Raw genomic sequence first — 16,621 nt, forward strand, 5'->3', positions numbered from 1 at the left:
CCAAATGGACCTGTCATACATCAAACTCAATCCGTCTGCAACACGAAGCAAGCATAACTCTTTCACACTGGGATTTTATGCGGTTGATCAACATAAAACAGCACGTAACCGTGAATTAGACAGACCAGCAGGTAGGAATGCAGGCCACAAATCTGGGCTTTATGGAAGAAAAGGGGCATAAAGGAAGCCTTGTTTGCAGTTTGACATGTATCAAGTTGTTGCTCTGGTCAGTTAAGACAGAAACTGAACTTGTTGGCCTACAAGCAAGATATGGAGAAAAGTTAACACTGCACATCAACCTAAACACACATGGTTGCACCATACTCTCTGTAAGGAGGGACAGAAAAACTGATCAGAGTTAATATATACAGAGCTATGAACAGATTCTTTGAGAAGACATTTATAAACATTGATTATTGTTGCAGCATCTTTGTTCTGATTTGTTGTTTGTTGTTGAAGCGCTACGTGTTTAGACAATTATTCCTTTTTACCTTTACCTTTTTACTTTAGGACCCTCTTCAAATTTTTTACTCAAGATTTCATGGATGCAGAACAATGAAGTTCAAGCCATCTCTTCCATCGATCAGTCGGCAAGAATTAAATCCCAGACTTCAACGTCTTTCTGCTCGACTTTCTAACCAAACAACCAGACACAGATTTAAAGAAGGGCAGCAAAAGCAAAGGAAGCGGATTAGCCACGTTTCTCAACAAAAGATTATGTCATCCATGAGATATGACTGCAATCATCTCTGCTGCCCAGATATTGAGTTGTAAGCACGTCATTACAGTCATGAAACTGTCACACAGCAACAGGCTTCAGTCAGAGGCTTCTTCTGATTCATTACAAGACTGACTGTTACTGGAGATCACCACCCACAATGACTCATTGAAGCTACTTGGATGATATGAGTTATGACAACATTTAATTTCCCTTTGGGATAAACAAAGTATTTTTGAATTGAATTTTGGGAGGTGGTTTAGATTAAAGAATCCGACTGAGCTACAGGGCAATTATGAAGATTTCAGTAAGCCGACTTGTAAAGGTGGAACAGAAATATCCCAAATGACCTGCAGCTGCGTTTGCAGTGATAGGAGGTTCTACAGAAGAGCTTAAGGGGCTGTAACGTACAGCATCAGGCCACAATTTATATTTTTAGATTTACATTCACAAAAACAAAGTAAACAACTAAGTATCACTTCACAATAATTAACTTTATTAAGGTCCATCACCTAAAAGTTCAACAAAATACATGTAAGTTTGTGGTTGTGGTTTGTGAGGAAAAAAAGTAGCAAAAACTCCTGGAAATCTGCGTCTAAAACAATAAATAACCTGAAATGTGGGTTTTGGGGAGCAGAGGTTATTCAAGTTTAACACCAGCAGATGCCTGAGGACATCCTCTATCCCTCACAGCACTTTTACAAGGAAAGAGTCCTCCTCCGGCATAATCACTGCTGGGGAGGTGATCTGCCTCCGTTTGCTTGCATACACCTTGAATTGAATTAACGAGGAGACTCCTGACTGTGTCACAGTAATGAGAAGGCAACAGCAAATGGAGAGGGGCGCTCACCGGGGACTGCCGATGAATTTAATTAGTCTTTGTTTACCTCCTCGTGTGATGCCGGAGAACCTAAAGCACGATCACAAACATGTTTGTGTCTTCATGCTCCCGTCACAGACAGCTGTAAAGGAGATAAACTGTGAACGCCCCGAGTCTATCGGCGCGTGGGGATGGCAGCTCAGTTGGGAGGAAACTCTGCACAGAAAAGCAGCTTTTGAAAGACACGAAAGCGCAGTATAGGTGTTTTGTTTGTGTCAGTGAGAGCAGAAAGGTAAAGCGCGTCGGGGAAGGAGGAGGTCGGTGTGAGGTGTGCTGGAGTTTGTCATTGGGGGGTGTTCTGAGCTCGGCTCATACAGCGTGGAGAGGAAGCGTAGCGGTGCACAGGCAACATCTCGCACAATCCCAAATGCTCTGTCAGGGAGATAGAAACGGGAGAAATGTGGACATAAACCTCCACATCCTTCAGTAACATCATTACAACAAATAACTGCAGCACAGCTTATGTGAAAAAGAGAAAGTTGGAGGTTTTTTTTTTTTTTTGCACATACGACACCATCCAAAAGCCTTCATACATTTTTACATTTAACATGACTCAACCATATTCAGCGTGTCTCACTGGGATTTCAGTGATGAATAATTGTCAAGGTTTTCTGCAACGTTTAGCTCGGGGAACGGCTGGCTGGCTAACAGGGCGAGAAACCTGGACAGGTCACCAGTCCATCACAGAGTAACATGGAGGAAACCATCCACCTATAAACTGGATGGTTATAGGAATACAGAAAAAAACTCGCGACAACATGCTAAGTCCATGCTGAACCACTTCAAACCCAGAACCAACTAATAATTTTTGGCCTCCATGTAGAGGCTGTTTGCTGTGTCCCCTACATGGTACATGGAAAAAGATTAAACGTGGCTCCTTATGCCTCATTCAAAAGGTTTTTTTTTTTTTTTGTATTTCTACACATCAATAAGGTCCAGATTTATTGAGTGCATGTATAATAGTTGTCCATTCCTACATATTCTCCCACATGAGCTGATTACGGTGGGCGTTTATCGTATTGAGTATAATTTATCGTGATACATTTCTTATGATCATTTTTAATAATTTTCACAATAAATGTGCATTTTTAATAAAAAGGTCTCTTGTCAGGATTGTTATTTTTAAATGCAGTTATTATGTTCAGTGTAGAGATACAAACAACACGTCCTTACATGACTCATGTCTTAAAGAAACATGTTGCAAATAGGAGTGTTTGTTTGTCACACAGGTACCTAAAAAAATAAACAAAAGTTTTTACAGTCACTTTTATTGTTACCACAATAGCACCTCAAAATATTGTGATAAAACTAAGTTCACAGTTATTATAAAAATGTTATATAAAATATGATTTTAAGGAAATTTTACTTTGCAATTTAATGCCTTGAAATTGGGCCTCTGTCTCTTTAAGAGCTCCTGTTCTTTCTAAAAGTCCACCTTCAGGAATTCATCACTTTGCCACTCCTCTATTCACCCTTTAACAACATTTAGTAATTCATATAATGAACTCAGAAAATTGGTAGTTCCACAAGATGTTTGCTAATTGCTGGAGGCTAGTCTGAAGGAGCTGAAACTGCAGCGATGAGAAGGAGCTGCGTCCAACAAGGCGTTGTGCGCAGCTGAATGATTGCCATGACAAAATAAATAATTTCTCAAACATGCATGAAGGAATCAAGGTGACACTCCACGTATGTTTTTGATAAGGGAATAACATTATAACATGACGCAATGTTCACGCAAAGTTAAAAAGAAGTTGAAAAGCTTTCTAGGAGCAACATAGTTTTAACTGGAATGGTTAAATTTACTGATATGCAAGTTAAATCTGTCATCTATCATTGAAATATTTCTACGTTATGTTGTGTGTTTTTAATGATGGACACCAGGAAGAGCAGCTGGGTGTAAAGTCCAGCCAATGGGCATCCTAAACAATTAAATAGCTTGTCCACATGGCAAGTGATGGCCTTCTTTTTAAAACATTACATTGAGCTACAAGAATAGTATGCAGAGGCGCTAATTTTTCAAAAGCAGTGACTGCAGGAGTCTGAGGAGGCTAAATGAGAGCAAATCACACATTATAATAAATCTTTGTTTCCTCAGAGCAATCGGGGAAGAGAGCGTGCCGCCCCACGGCCCAGCGGCGGCGCATTAAGAACGCTCGACTGGGTTTTCGGTGAGGGGGGAACCTCCGGTCCTGGTGCTGGTGAGCTCTCTATCTGCTGGAGGTGCAGAAGACGACTTCCCCCACTCCGTAAAGCGCTGCAGAACCATTTAATACACGGATGCAGGCACAGTACACAAACAATACAGTTTGCTGTTCACTCGGTGCCAGAAAGCACACACACCAACTGCCTCTCCAATTAAACATCATTAACACGATCCCCTAGGTGTGCTTCCCACTTAAGTGTGATGCGAACGTTCTGCCTTTCGCCAGGCTGACAGACGGGCTTAATTGGCTTCTGAAAGACACAAATGCCCTTATGTAAGCTTCTAAACCCAGCTCTGAGTACAGCTCCTGATAGATAAAGGAAACGAGAAAAAAAACACAGCTCTTCAAGCAAGAATGAGCACAAACTCAGAGGTAGCTTACTTGTCTTGTGCAAATCAGTCACTCAAACCCTCTACCTGCTAGCCAGATGCACAAAAATACAGACACTTTGCTATTTTCTTGATATTCAAATGTCTTTTATATTCAAAAATATCATCCAAGCATTTACAGTGTATTACAACAAATGAGTCTATGCAACTGCTGACAGCCTTTACAGAAAATGAAGAAATATATTCGTTTTTGATCTATGTTACAAACCGGCAACAGCAAAAAGAGAAGAGAAGGAGGTCGACGGGTTGGGAGGACACACCCTCATCTCCTCCTGGATTAGCCCTGTAGACCTGATACCTTACAGAGTCACGTGTCGGCTCCGAACGCACCGCGCTCTGCTCCTGTGGGCAAAACTACGTGATGATCCAGTGACGGTAGAAACTGGTGCTCCTCTGCGACTCCCAGGGAGTCATCATGTCTAAAAATATTTTGCAGATGCACAGGAACTCAGAGATCAAGCTTCTGAGGACTCCATCATGGGTGCTTGGTCTCAACAGCGATGATGTTTAAAGTCTCTGCCACCTACACAGTCCCTGAAGTGCTCATGTAACATTCCCGCTTGATCTGAGATCAGTCCTCTGTGTCCCTTGTACAGTCAGGGTTCAGTACCGAGTCTTTGATACTTGTGAGCTAGATACTGTATCTTTCACATTGCTACAAAGTCTGTGTTGCCTGTCGTCTTCTCGAAGCCCCAGAAGTGTCACCTGCGGAGCCTAAGTGCTCTTGATGCCCTCAAAGCCGCAGAAGTTCCAGCGTTTCTCCAAACTCGCTCCGACGCCAGTCAACTCCTGCCTGAAGGTGCAGGGCAGCCGGGAAAGAAGAGCCTCCACCTCACTGGGGTTAATCTGCAGACACAGAGAGACGACAAGTCCACATATGTCAAGGGTGCTTTCTGTTCAACTGCAAAAACACAAAACATTAGCAAGTATTTTTGGTCCAATTTCTAGTGCATGTAAAAAAAGACAGGCAACTTTTCAGTAAGACAGCAGCTTGTTTTAAGTCAATAATTCCTTGATATTAATAGAAAAAGTGCTAGTTCCACTTGCAGATAATTTCACTTATAACATGGGGAAAATGTCTTACAAGCAAAATAATCTGCCAGAGATATTGAGATTTTCATCAATATTATGGAAATATTTACTTAAAATAAGCTCCTATGTATTGCTGATAAGTTACTTGGAAGTTAGTTTTGTCTTATGTCAAGTGTAGTAAGATATTTTCACTAGAAACTAGAAAACAAAAAACACTTGGAAAGATTTTGTGAAGTGTAATTGTCAGTCTATTTTATTTATTTCAACCCCTGCTATTGTAAGTTTTACTTTCATCTAAGACGTGGGCAGCTATTCATCCCAAAGAGCAACAAAAGCATCTTTGACCACAAGCTAAAACAACTTGTGCAAAAATATATTTGACAGAAAATTGTAGGTGTCATTTTGATCGACATCCAGTTAAATGCCAATGGACAATAAAACACGACCCACCATGCTGAAATCCTAAACTTGATGACTATCCCAGGTTGACCTGAAGGCTTTGATAACCTCACAATCTATGAGATTTAGAAAATCTTGTGGCATCATGACATACTCTTATTACAAAGGAGGACTAAATGATGTCATGGATTTTTGTTACATTTTGTCCTCTAACGGGATACAAGCCCCATTAAAAGGAGGCAAAAGTTATGAAAAGAAGAGGATTGTTCATACTTATAGAGTGTTGGCGTTTTAGTCAACAAGACAAACACAACAGCGTTGACAGATGCTTTCCCTCTGAAGCAAAAAGACAAGAAATAAGGAGATGTCGAAGGATGCTACATGCTAGCTGTGCTAGTGCTATATGCTAACACTACATGTTACACTAATGTTAGAGAGCAGCTTAAAAAGGTCGGTAAATCTCCTGTATCAGCAGTGGTGCAGTACAGTAAGAGCCACATTTATAACATAAAAAATATTACTGTAAAGTTTTTAACATTGGTGCTAACAGTGGACAAGTGTTAGCTTGTCCACTGTTTAACCAAACAAGGAAGTGCTATGTTTAGATCATATTTTATAAACAAGGCCCGAAGTGTTCCCTATTTTTTTTGTAACTTATCATATTTTTTGCTGTTAATGAGAGCAAAAAAGATCCTTCAAAAAATGTTGCTGTGATTTAGTATTTTTTTATATCAGTTTTGATGTTTTAGTAGTGTGATAACACCACTGTGTTTTCAGAAAACATTTATCACACAAAAACATTTTCTGCCGAGAAAATGATCAAACTGCTGTGAAATAAAACTTTTCACCTCCATGTGTCATCCCTTGAGCAGCTCCTACATTCATGCTTTCTTCTCTGACTCCACCACATCAGCTCTTATAAACCCACCTCTGACATGAGTGGGGCGAGGATCAGCCGGCCAATTGAAATCCCACATGATCACGTCAAAATGAACAGTTTGAGGATCTACGATCAACCTGCGGCATTTTTGAATTAATCTGTGAGTGTTCGTGCTGTGACACATAAAGGTCCACCATGCAAACAAGATTGCCATTTTACAATGGAGCGGTGTGTGTGTGGAGCCAGTAGATAAGCGTAGAGGACTGAGCTTGCAGTTGGGGAGTCTAGCCAAGGATATTGACAAAACTCTGTGGGCTGCACGGTGTGTGTGGCGGAGAGTCAGCGTGGAAACAACAGATGCACAAGAAAAAAAAAGAAATCAGACGCACGCAGACAGAAAAGCGTGGGCGGGTGCACAAGCCAACACATGAACATAAAGTAGAGGAATAATAATAATAATAATAATAATAATAAACGCACGAGAGGACCGTCACACTCTCTGTATACGTGAGAATGAGTCAAGCTGGTGATGAAAATATACAGACAAGAACAACTTCTCTAGTAGACAAGAAAAAGTTTCTAAAGATGACAAATTGAATATCTAAGTGATGAGGTAAATAATACTTTTGTCGACACAGATGGAGACTAATGCTAGTCCTACACTTTGGAGGCGACGCTAAAAGGTGGTGATTTGAAAGCTTCAATCGACGTGCCAAAGAGGAGTCATAATGGGAGTGAAATGCCTCATCAGAAAGATGAGACGATGTGGCTGCACTTCATCAAAAACGAATGTCAGAACACCGAGTTGGTGCTCGGCTCCCAGTGACAGACTGATGGATCGGTTTTAATATAGTCTGGCATGAGGAAAAATCCCACAATAAGGCAGCGATGGCAAGATGCAAAAGTGTTCAATATTATTAAAGTCAGAAACAAAGTCCTCAAAAGGATAAAGTTACTCTAAAATTACAGAACAAAAAGTATTTGGGATTTAATTCAAGTTAAACACAATCATTTAAAAACAAATCAAAAGGCTTGTCGGTCATTTTTAACCCTTGCATTGATTTTATACAACGAACAACTAAAACAAAAGAATGGTGCAAAATTAAGACAGACAGGATTTTAGTTTTGTCTTTCAGGGAGAAACTTTTACTGACAATTGACTGCAAATGGAAAATGTGAAGTACATCACACAGTCTCCATCTGTTAGAAATAAAGTTTAAATAAGGTTTGGACTTTTCTTGCCTTACCAATACAAAGTAAGATGTGATATGTAACAGGATATAAAATAAAACAAATAAAAATATTACAAGTGGGTGTACTAAAAGAACAAATTTTAAGCTTAAGCAGTATCTAAACAGCATGACTTTTACGAAATAGAACTTATGTTTTGTACTTATTAAACAAGTTGAAATAAATTGTGTTTCCTACTTCTCTGTTAAATCCAAGGTGGCCTTAACTCAATACTTATTTATTATGAGGAGCTTGGAAGTGAAAACCTGTCTTGGCTTTGGTTGGTGCAATCAAAGCGTCATAAAACAGGAAGTTGTTGGATTCTGAAGCTGGTGGATTGTTGAACTTATTATAACTTGTGGTATGAATGTCAGGATTTGACTGACTTGCTGAAAACCCATTTGCCCTTTGAGAAAAATACAAGTCAAGATGCTTCAAGAAAAAAAAAGTTCAGGTGCTGGTTTAAAAAAAAGTTTAAAGAAATACTTTCAAAGACTTTCAGAACGCCTGGAGAAATACTGATCCAGACTGTAAACATTTCATTAAAGTTTGGCTCCATGGAGGCAAACGCTATTTTTTATTTTTTTTTACGGAGGTGTAAATGTCTACCCTTAATTATTTTATGTTAATATTCACCATCTTTAAGAGGCTTCTAATTACGTAATAAAACAAAAGACAAAACAAAGAAAAACATTTATTAAAGCCAGATGTGGAACAGGCTGTACATGTCAGAAAAATGATTAAAGTTGCAGATTTTTGTTGAACTGAGGTTCTGTGAATAACAGCACCTTTAGCTGCAGTCATATTGCTGTCAGATTGTAGAAAAGTAAATAAATCCTCAGCAGTGGAGGTATAACATCCAGACTGGCGCTTGTTTATGACGATTTTAACCATTTAAAACATGTAAAAATGAAAATGCTCACATAAGTGGGCTACGGCGCTACATCAGCAGATATTAAACGTTTGCATTTTCAGAAACAGGTTATCTCACTGAAGTTATTTCCACTAAATTGTTTAAACCTTCAACTCTTAAGGATGTTCTAACCTTAACAAAATGATTTTTTTGTTAATATCTTCTGTTAAATTAGCTCAGTGTTGTTGAGTGTGATTAAATCCTTTAATTTCTAGAAAAACAAAATCACATCAACATAGGAACATTTCTCAACGGAGGACTAAATATTTAATGACGTGTGTTATTTTTTTTGTCGTCCCCTCATTTACCTCCCAGCGGGGGGGCCAAATGAGTGCATCTGTGAGGACGTCAAACTGTCCTTTAAAGCGATTCTGTTTTAGGGAACTTCTGGTAAATCCATCCACCTCTGTGGAACAGCCTGCAAAAAGCATTAGGGAGGTCCGCTCGGATTAAGTTTGAGTGAATATCCAAGCCCATATGTCAGCCCAGCAGGGCGGACCAACACGCTGTCTGTATAAATGCATGTAATCTAGATTTATACCAAAGGGCAGCACTGTTCCAGCGCTCCTCAGTGGAAAGCTTTGATTCAAAGCGTTACCTTGGTGTCCAAACGCTGGAGGTAGGAACAGATGTACTCGATGCTGGCTCCAAACGGGTGGACGTGCAGGAAGGTTGAGATGATCCCTGAGGAGAGAAAAATAATAAGTCATGCAAAGCTGCTAACTTCCAGCTTCACTCAACCATTAAACATTGACAAATTACCAGAGGACATTCGCAGCAACCGTTCTTTTTTTTTTTTTCTCCCCCCCTTCTTTTTTTCTCAACTCTTCGCCGTCTCCTTGGGCTGAGTGGAGGAGCGGCTTTAAGCGACTTCTTCCCAGAGTCCCATTACTGTTAAAAGCCTCTTGTATGTTGTCGCTCCAGATTAGAAAGAGAGTTTAATGATGCCTTTGATGCTGTTGTCTCTGATCAAAGCCACACTCTCCCCCAGCACAAACAAACCATCTGCCATCAGCTCGCAGAGGAAGACCAGAGGAGAGCCAGCTCGCTGTCTGCGCTCACTAACCACCGACGTAGCTGTGCGGCACACTTCAATACGCCCGGCTTCTGGCTGAGCAAAAACACAACCGTCGCTTGAAGCTTTAAAGAGGCAAAATGCTGCACCACAACTTCATTTTTGTCACCTGCGGGAGGTCAATCAATACTCGAGCACAAACAACGCGCTCGTCTGGAGCCGCTCAGCTGAATGGGAGTTTAATGGGGCACTCAGATAGAACAACAAGTCCAAATCTCTCTGATATATTTGGCTCAATTTACCCACTGGAAAAAACAACAACAACAACAACAACAACAAAAAAAAAACTTTGCTCTGCATGTATGCCATGAAAAAGCCAATAAAGAAAAATTGTTCTCCAACTGTACAAAGCTTCCAGTTTGTGTGAGCTGGGTTTCATCCTCCCTTCAAGTCGGTGCATTAAAATGTGAATAATTCGTGCCTTCCTTTTTCATAAATTAACAGAAACTGCAGGTGTCCCTCCTTGTTTTTGTCCTTCGGCTCCTGTAGTCTGCAAACTCAACCAGGCATTGAGCAGCATCTGCAGCTTACACTCTGACACCACGCTTTCTGTCAACACAACAAAGCCTGCAGCAGAGACAAGAATTATTCCAAACACAAAACTTTAACACTTGTCTAGTGGTAGGAATGTGAAGCGGTGATAATGCGTGTTCTCTGAAAGGCATAAACAAAGTTTTTATTCCCCACTGCTTGTTTTTATTTCCCCTCATAGCTCACTTTTCCTCCACAAATTGCCTTGCTAACAATAATACATGTAAATATCTAATTTACAAATGTGCTTAGACAGTGGCTGTTAATTCTACTTGTCCTTGATCTGCGCACGGCTCAATTAATTTAATGAACTTAATTAGGAAGGCACGCATCTGTCTAATGTGTCACAGTCACTTCTGTATGTCAGAGTTAAACTGAGCTACAAGGGCTGCCAGTGAAACATCAGAAGATATTTCATTGGACCCTCAAACGCCTTTATTGGGAATTTATATGTTAGACCAACACACAAAACTGCATAATTGTGAAGTGAAACAAAAATGTTACATGGTTTTATTAATAAATAATGAAAAATGTAAATGTGCACTCACTTATATAGTTATATCAGACCAAACTTTACAACAAAGTTCTCCAGTAATTTGCATCGGAAACGCGGCTAGTGTCGTTTTACACGAGCTGCGTTTGTAAACGTCTGGTTTCATCTTTATCGTCTCATTCAAAAAGACATTTGTGAAAAGCAGACTTTATAGATTTGGGGGCACAGCAAAACATTTATTAACTGACCTTCCATTAACTAACAGATAGATTTCTTGGGGTAAATAAACAAGCATGATGAAATAATGACCATCAGAGAGACACTCTATTGATCAGAGATGATTAAACTGAGTGGAACAAAGAGAAGCATTTGCTCACCAAAACTCACTGGACAGACAACTGGGCATGGAAGCGTTATTCGATAATACTCTCTATTATAGGAAAGCCTACAATGATAATAGTCCCAATTGGTATTAATTTAATAAGTTCCAGCTAAACTGGAAGCAGTCTTGATGTTTTTTTAATCAGAAAAAAAGAATATATGAATAAGTAACCTTAATTTTGAGATTTGTTTTGTCGACTGAAGGAGCTAATAAACCGAATCTGCTTAAACAAGACTCTGTAAAATAATGAGTGTGAAAAAGAGCCCACAGAGCTTCAGTTTGCACAGAAAATTGAGCCTGAATGAAGACATTGATGTGAAAGTGGCGGCAGCTTACCAACTAGCAGGGCTTCCCTCTCCGAGTGAATGGGACTTGTTGAGTTTTTCTCTGTGGGACCTCTTTTCTCCTGACTGCAGGACACCACTGCTGAAAGTGTGGCTTCCTGCAAACATGGAAACACACAAAGAGAACCCATGAATAAATCAGACATCAGTCGCTGATGTAGACAAATTAAATAGGATTAGGGCTTAAGAATCTTACAGAAATACGGAGCTGGCTACAGTTTACATTTAGTCATCATGAATATCATATGTATTGAATTTCCCAAGTTTTATTTAAGGAAGTATTTTTTTTAGGGTGGTGCACAAGTTAAATATATGTTTTCTTATCCATGCATTGAAATAATCAAATAAACACAAATAGTGGTACTGAGAAGAGCCAAGTTTATGTTCTATAGCAATAATTTCCCAATATCATTTCTAAACATTTTCCACATATAATCAAACACTTATAATGTACAATCCAAGCAAAATAGAAAATCTAACCATCATGCATGAGATTATTCATCCTTAAACTAAACCATGAGTCACTTTTATCATTTTGCCTTCTTTGGCAGCATTCCACATCTTAATTTGACAAAATATGTCCGTTCCAACTCATAAAGGTTCTTGAAATCTATGAGATTGCAATGAAGTCAGTTGTCTGCTGCCCTCTTCAGGATCACAGATTTTCTATCCAATTTCTGGACTCTGGCTACGCCGTCCCAAAACTTTAATTTTCTTTGTGTGAACAAAGGGAAACTGGCGACCGGTGGAAAGTTTAAAGAGGCGGGGAGCTGCAGAGTTGCGCGCTTGTCAGACTGGAAACTGAGGAGCAATACACTTCGTTAGATGGGAGCTGAGGCTCATGCTGTGGTGTTATGAACTGGTTTCACATCCAAATCTTCACTGTGGTTTTGGTAGCTTTTACTGGGTGATGGGCTGAGTGTTTTGTCCCAAATATTCATTTTGGAACTGTTGCCCTAAAATTAAACTTTATTCTAGACTTATGGAGAATTTAAGATTACATTTACAAATCAAATACATCTGATTAATGAAATCTCATAATAAATTCAAACTTGTGCACCCACTTCTTGATTTTCTGATGTCTAATAATTTCAGCCTGAAAAAAAGAAAATGTCTTAAATGTGTCTTTAAAAGTTGAATGTATTCATGTCTGTGATAAATATATGAAAACATCAGAAGGTTTCACCATATCAATCCTGAGAAACAACAAATCGGTTACGGGTGAAGCTCAGAAGGAAATTCAGACATCAGCTATATTTGTAACAAAGTGATACTTGTCAAACACACACACACACACATTTACGCACACAACGTCACAAAATGAGATGAGCTTTAAGGAAGCAAACAGAGGCAGAGGGAAGAGGCTTAAAAGGTAAATGATTAAACAGTTTGCTCCAGATCTCTGACAGGTGGCAGAGAAAAGGCAAATGAGTTTTTATTGTCCAACAGATTACTGTGTGTAATGTTTCCACTCATGCTGTGGGATGCCTGGTGGCCATTTTCAGTTTTTAATCTATTTATCACACCCTGTTTGGATACACCGGCGTGTGGGACTGCAGACGTATACACATGTGCAAGGCATCTTAGTGTTTACGGCTGCTTTATTTCCGATCTCGACTGAGTCTGGGTGATTAATTCAATGACAAATGTAGTTACAGCACGTTAAGCCACTTTAGGCTACAATGATCTGTTATGTCAGTGGAGGAAGGGAAGGAGAAGGAGATAAGGAGAAAGATGACACACATAAAAACTGAGGAATGAAAATCATAATGGGTAGGAAGGGCTTTAAGTTTTCCACTTACAACAGTCTTGTTGTTGCCGTCGTCTTTGCCTCCATTGCCCGGGTTTGACATCTCCAGCTGCAGCACATGAGGAACGACACAGCAATGAAAGAGTTCAGCTGTGTCCAATCAAGCATTGTTTACTATGAAAATACAGTCCCGAAAAATTGTGGATTTCAAACAGACAAGCAACGCTGAATCACTGGACCCCATATGGAGACATTTAGCTAATCTGAGTCAAAACTGGAACAAATGAATCATCTGATGAGCATACAACAGTTTGTGTCCAGATTTTCCTGAATGGCTGCTCTCTAAGAAATCCAACCAAGTTATTCGACATCAGATTACCTGATCAGTAGTTATCTAACAGAGATAACTACTAAAAGTGGCTGCTTTAAAAACACCAGCTAACGGCAGAGTCCCTATAGGTGTTTCAATATTTCTTTCTAATATTTTAGAAAAGCTCTATAAAAATAAATTAGTGAATAGATGGGATTTCTGTGAATAATTTAAAGTTTAAAGTTAAGAAAAATCCACGAATACTGATATGTATGCATTTATGCTCCAGAGCAGAAAACTGATCAAATTCCTTTTGCACTGGTGACCAAATCTCATGATGTGGAAGTAGCCACGTACATTTTATTAGCAGCACCAGGCTGCAAGTTTCAACCTTAATCTTTTGGCACATCTATTTATGCACATCAGTTATGCCCTGATATGCAAAGAATCAAAACTAAAAAGTTTACCTCAAAGTAAAGAGACATAAATCTTAAAAGCGACATCCTTCAACGTGTGGGACTGGAGCCGTTGAAGTCGACAGAATTAAATCAAAAAGTGTACGCAATTAGAACGAACAAACCAACAAATAAATCAAACACGAAACTGTCAATAGCGGCAGTAAAATGTGATAAAAACTGATGGAAAAAGTTTGTTTTGATCGTAATAATAAGAAGGTTAATCTCTGCAATGACCTGCAGTCGAGTCGCAGGAGTAATGTGTGGTGACAGCTTGGGGACAGCAGGGACACTGCGCCGATGAAAGAGAATTGAGGCCGTAAAGAAATATCCTCAACATGACAAATCGTCCCACAGTGTCCGCTAATCTTCAGTGAAACCCAAACCCTAAAATTGATTTCTCTTTTAGCCTGTAATGAGACTGTCTTTCATGATTCAAGTTTGCCAGCATGCAGGAATTTTAATTAGCATATTTCCCCTCAGCTCGCAGGCGTGGGGACACATTTCTTATCAAACTCATCACCATTAACAAGCTATTGACAAGCGTCCCTCTGATAAAGGGGACTGACAACACGTTCCTGATTCAGCTCTAGGTTATAAGAAACCCGCCGGCGATCTCCTGGAGGGAATCCTCATGAGCTGCGAGAGCCCTTAGTTTGTATTATCAGTTTAAGAGGTGATTTAACTGAGGCTCATTATAATGACAGCCATTGCTCTCATTAAACAGAGCTGGAGGGAACATTAACAAACAAATAGCAGACCACCGGGGATAGCGGACAACACCTGAAACATTAGTAAACATGATGGGGCTACCGGAGAAAAATGACCCCTGACACTTGAAAATGTTTTTAAGACCGGGTATTTAGCATTGCAGCTCGGTTGTTAAACAACCGGGCATTAATTAGTATTAGGCTCAGTTTTGCTGGCAAATGAGCAGCTTAACATAAGCAACACATCCAGTGAATAAATAATGAAGCAGGAGTGTCTGTAAGTAATGATTCAGGCTCCTGAAACGGCTCTGGTTTAATTTAAAGTGAGCTTCTTCTGGACGTTGCAAAGACCAGCTATTAAACTACAACTGTGAGACGGTTTTAAAGCTGCACACCGGACACTTCTGTAAAGGTAAGTGAAGTTCACCTTGGACAGTTTGACACCGTGTCAGGGTCATGTTTTGTTTTATTATTTTGTTGTCATGGTTATCTACGTACAAATGATCTACCCTCCAAAAATAATAAAAAAAAGCTTTTGCGAAACACACAGACGCTTGATGACATCACATAAGACATAATGTTACTGAGTTTTTTTGGGTGTGCCTGATTGTATTTTTTTGTGTTTTCAAATGCTTTTACATGTTTTAACTAGTATTGAGAGTTATTTGCAGGTTCTGTAATTAATTCATTAATTGCAATTAATCCCATTTTAACTGAAGACTCTATATCGACAATCTGAGGAACATTTACAACTCAAAATCCCTTTGAATTGCTGCAACACGCTTAAAGCTGAAATGCTATTTCAGGCTTGAACAGCTTTGCTGGTAGATCAACTCGTTTCAGTACAACTTTTAGCACAACTTAGACACAACATATTCGGTTTTTGAAGCAAAAATTATCCCCCAGTGGGCCAAGAGAATCGGCTTTTCTGTCGACTTCTGTCGATTATGAATGATTCTTGTGTGTCAGTTTTACAGGCCTACCAGAAACACATGGAAAAAAAAAGTTCCAAATATATGAGTTATATTAATTCCAAATATTAATTGTGTTAAAATCTTTAATGCATTAAAATCTACGTAATTAATTAATTGAAATTGTGTCGTTAAAGTGCCAGCCCTAGTTTTAATCAAATTCACCTCAATTCTAGTTCCTCTTGTGATATCGTCAATACACAAACACAGCAGTATTTTTCTCTTATGTGCAGGTTTAAACCACTTTTATTTTGTAAAATCCTGTGGTAGGGATAAAAATGACTTCAAAGTAAGTGGAAGTTTGTAATTTTAACAGATCTTGCATGATAAAACTCTGCACGGTGCATCCCAGAGGACCGTGAACCACACACACACAGTCAAAGAAGCAGCAGTGCCTCATTACTTACAAGCACAAAACTGGAAATGGAAAACATTAATGATAGCTTTGATTATTTAAATCATATACTGTGATACAAATATGTAAAATATCAGTTCAAATGCTTAAAAAAGGGGGTTTGAAGGTGAGTGTTTGCGCCGTCTGCCTCTGAAGCTGCAAGTTGCAACATTTTATATAATATTTCCACTAAAATAAGCAGTTTTTAATAGTTGGTTCCTGTAGTGCATTGCATCAAGAGAATTTTAAAGATTTTAAGAAAGTCTGGCTTATTAGACGCAAATCAAAAAGAAGTGTGGGATTTTTTTCTCTCACATTTTTGGATGCTTAAAAACTAATCCATAGGTTTTGTACCCAAAGTGAAAAAGCTTCACCACATGACAGATCATCAGATAGATCCTCTTCTGGAGTGACTGCTTTAAAATTCCCAGCAAGGCAACACTTAATTTATAATCCGAAACCCTCTGTGTTTCCTATTTAAAGGCTGATTAATATGTTAACATAAAGAGAAAAATATGATATGCAAATACGTGAAAGTAGGCAATCACAGGACTGGTTTGT

At 39.1% G+C, this 16,621-nt stretch overlaps 1 protein-coding gene across 2 annotated transcripts in view; it reads right to left on the reverse strand.

Moving 5' to 3' along the window:
- Positions 1–4,256: 4,256 nt before the first annotated feature.
- The window catches only part of enox2 (ecto-NOX disulfide-thiol exchanger 2), a 194,778-nt gene continuing 182,413 nt past the window's right edge, over positions 4,257–16,621 (reverse strand). Inside the window, exons 13-16 of one of the 2 annotated variants that reach the window (XM_007571927.2) lie at positions 13,273–13,329; positions 11,463–11,568; positions 9,244–9,329; positions 4,257–5,037 (exon numbers count right to left, since the gene is read on the reverse strand). In XM_007571927.2, the coding sequence (XP_007571989.1) occupies positions 4,906–5,037; positions 9,244–9,329; positions 11,463–11,568; positions 13,273–13,329 (381 nt within the window). In that variant the 3' untranslated portion in view covers positions 4,257–4,905. The remainder of the gene's footprint in view (positions 5,038–9,243; positions 9,330–11,462; positions 11,569–13,272; positions 13,330–16,621) is intronic. The other variant, XM_007571932.2, reaches the window with a different exon arrangement.

This window comes from Poecilia formosa, unplaced genomic scaffold, assembly GCF_000485575.1.
Source record: "Poecilia formosa unplaced genomic scaffold, Poecilia_formosa-5.1.2 Scaffold290, whole genome shotgun sequence".
In the NCBI taxonomy this organism is placed as follows: domain Eukaryota; kingdom Metazoa; phylum Chordata; class Actinopteri; order Cyprinodontiformes; family Poeciliidae; genus Poecilia; species Poecilia formosa.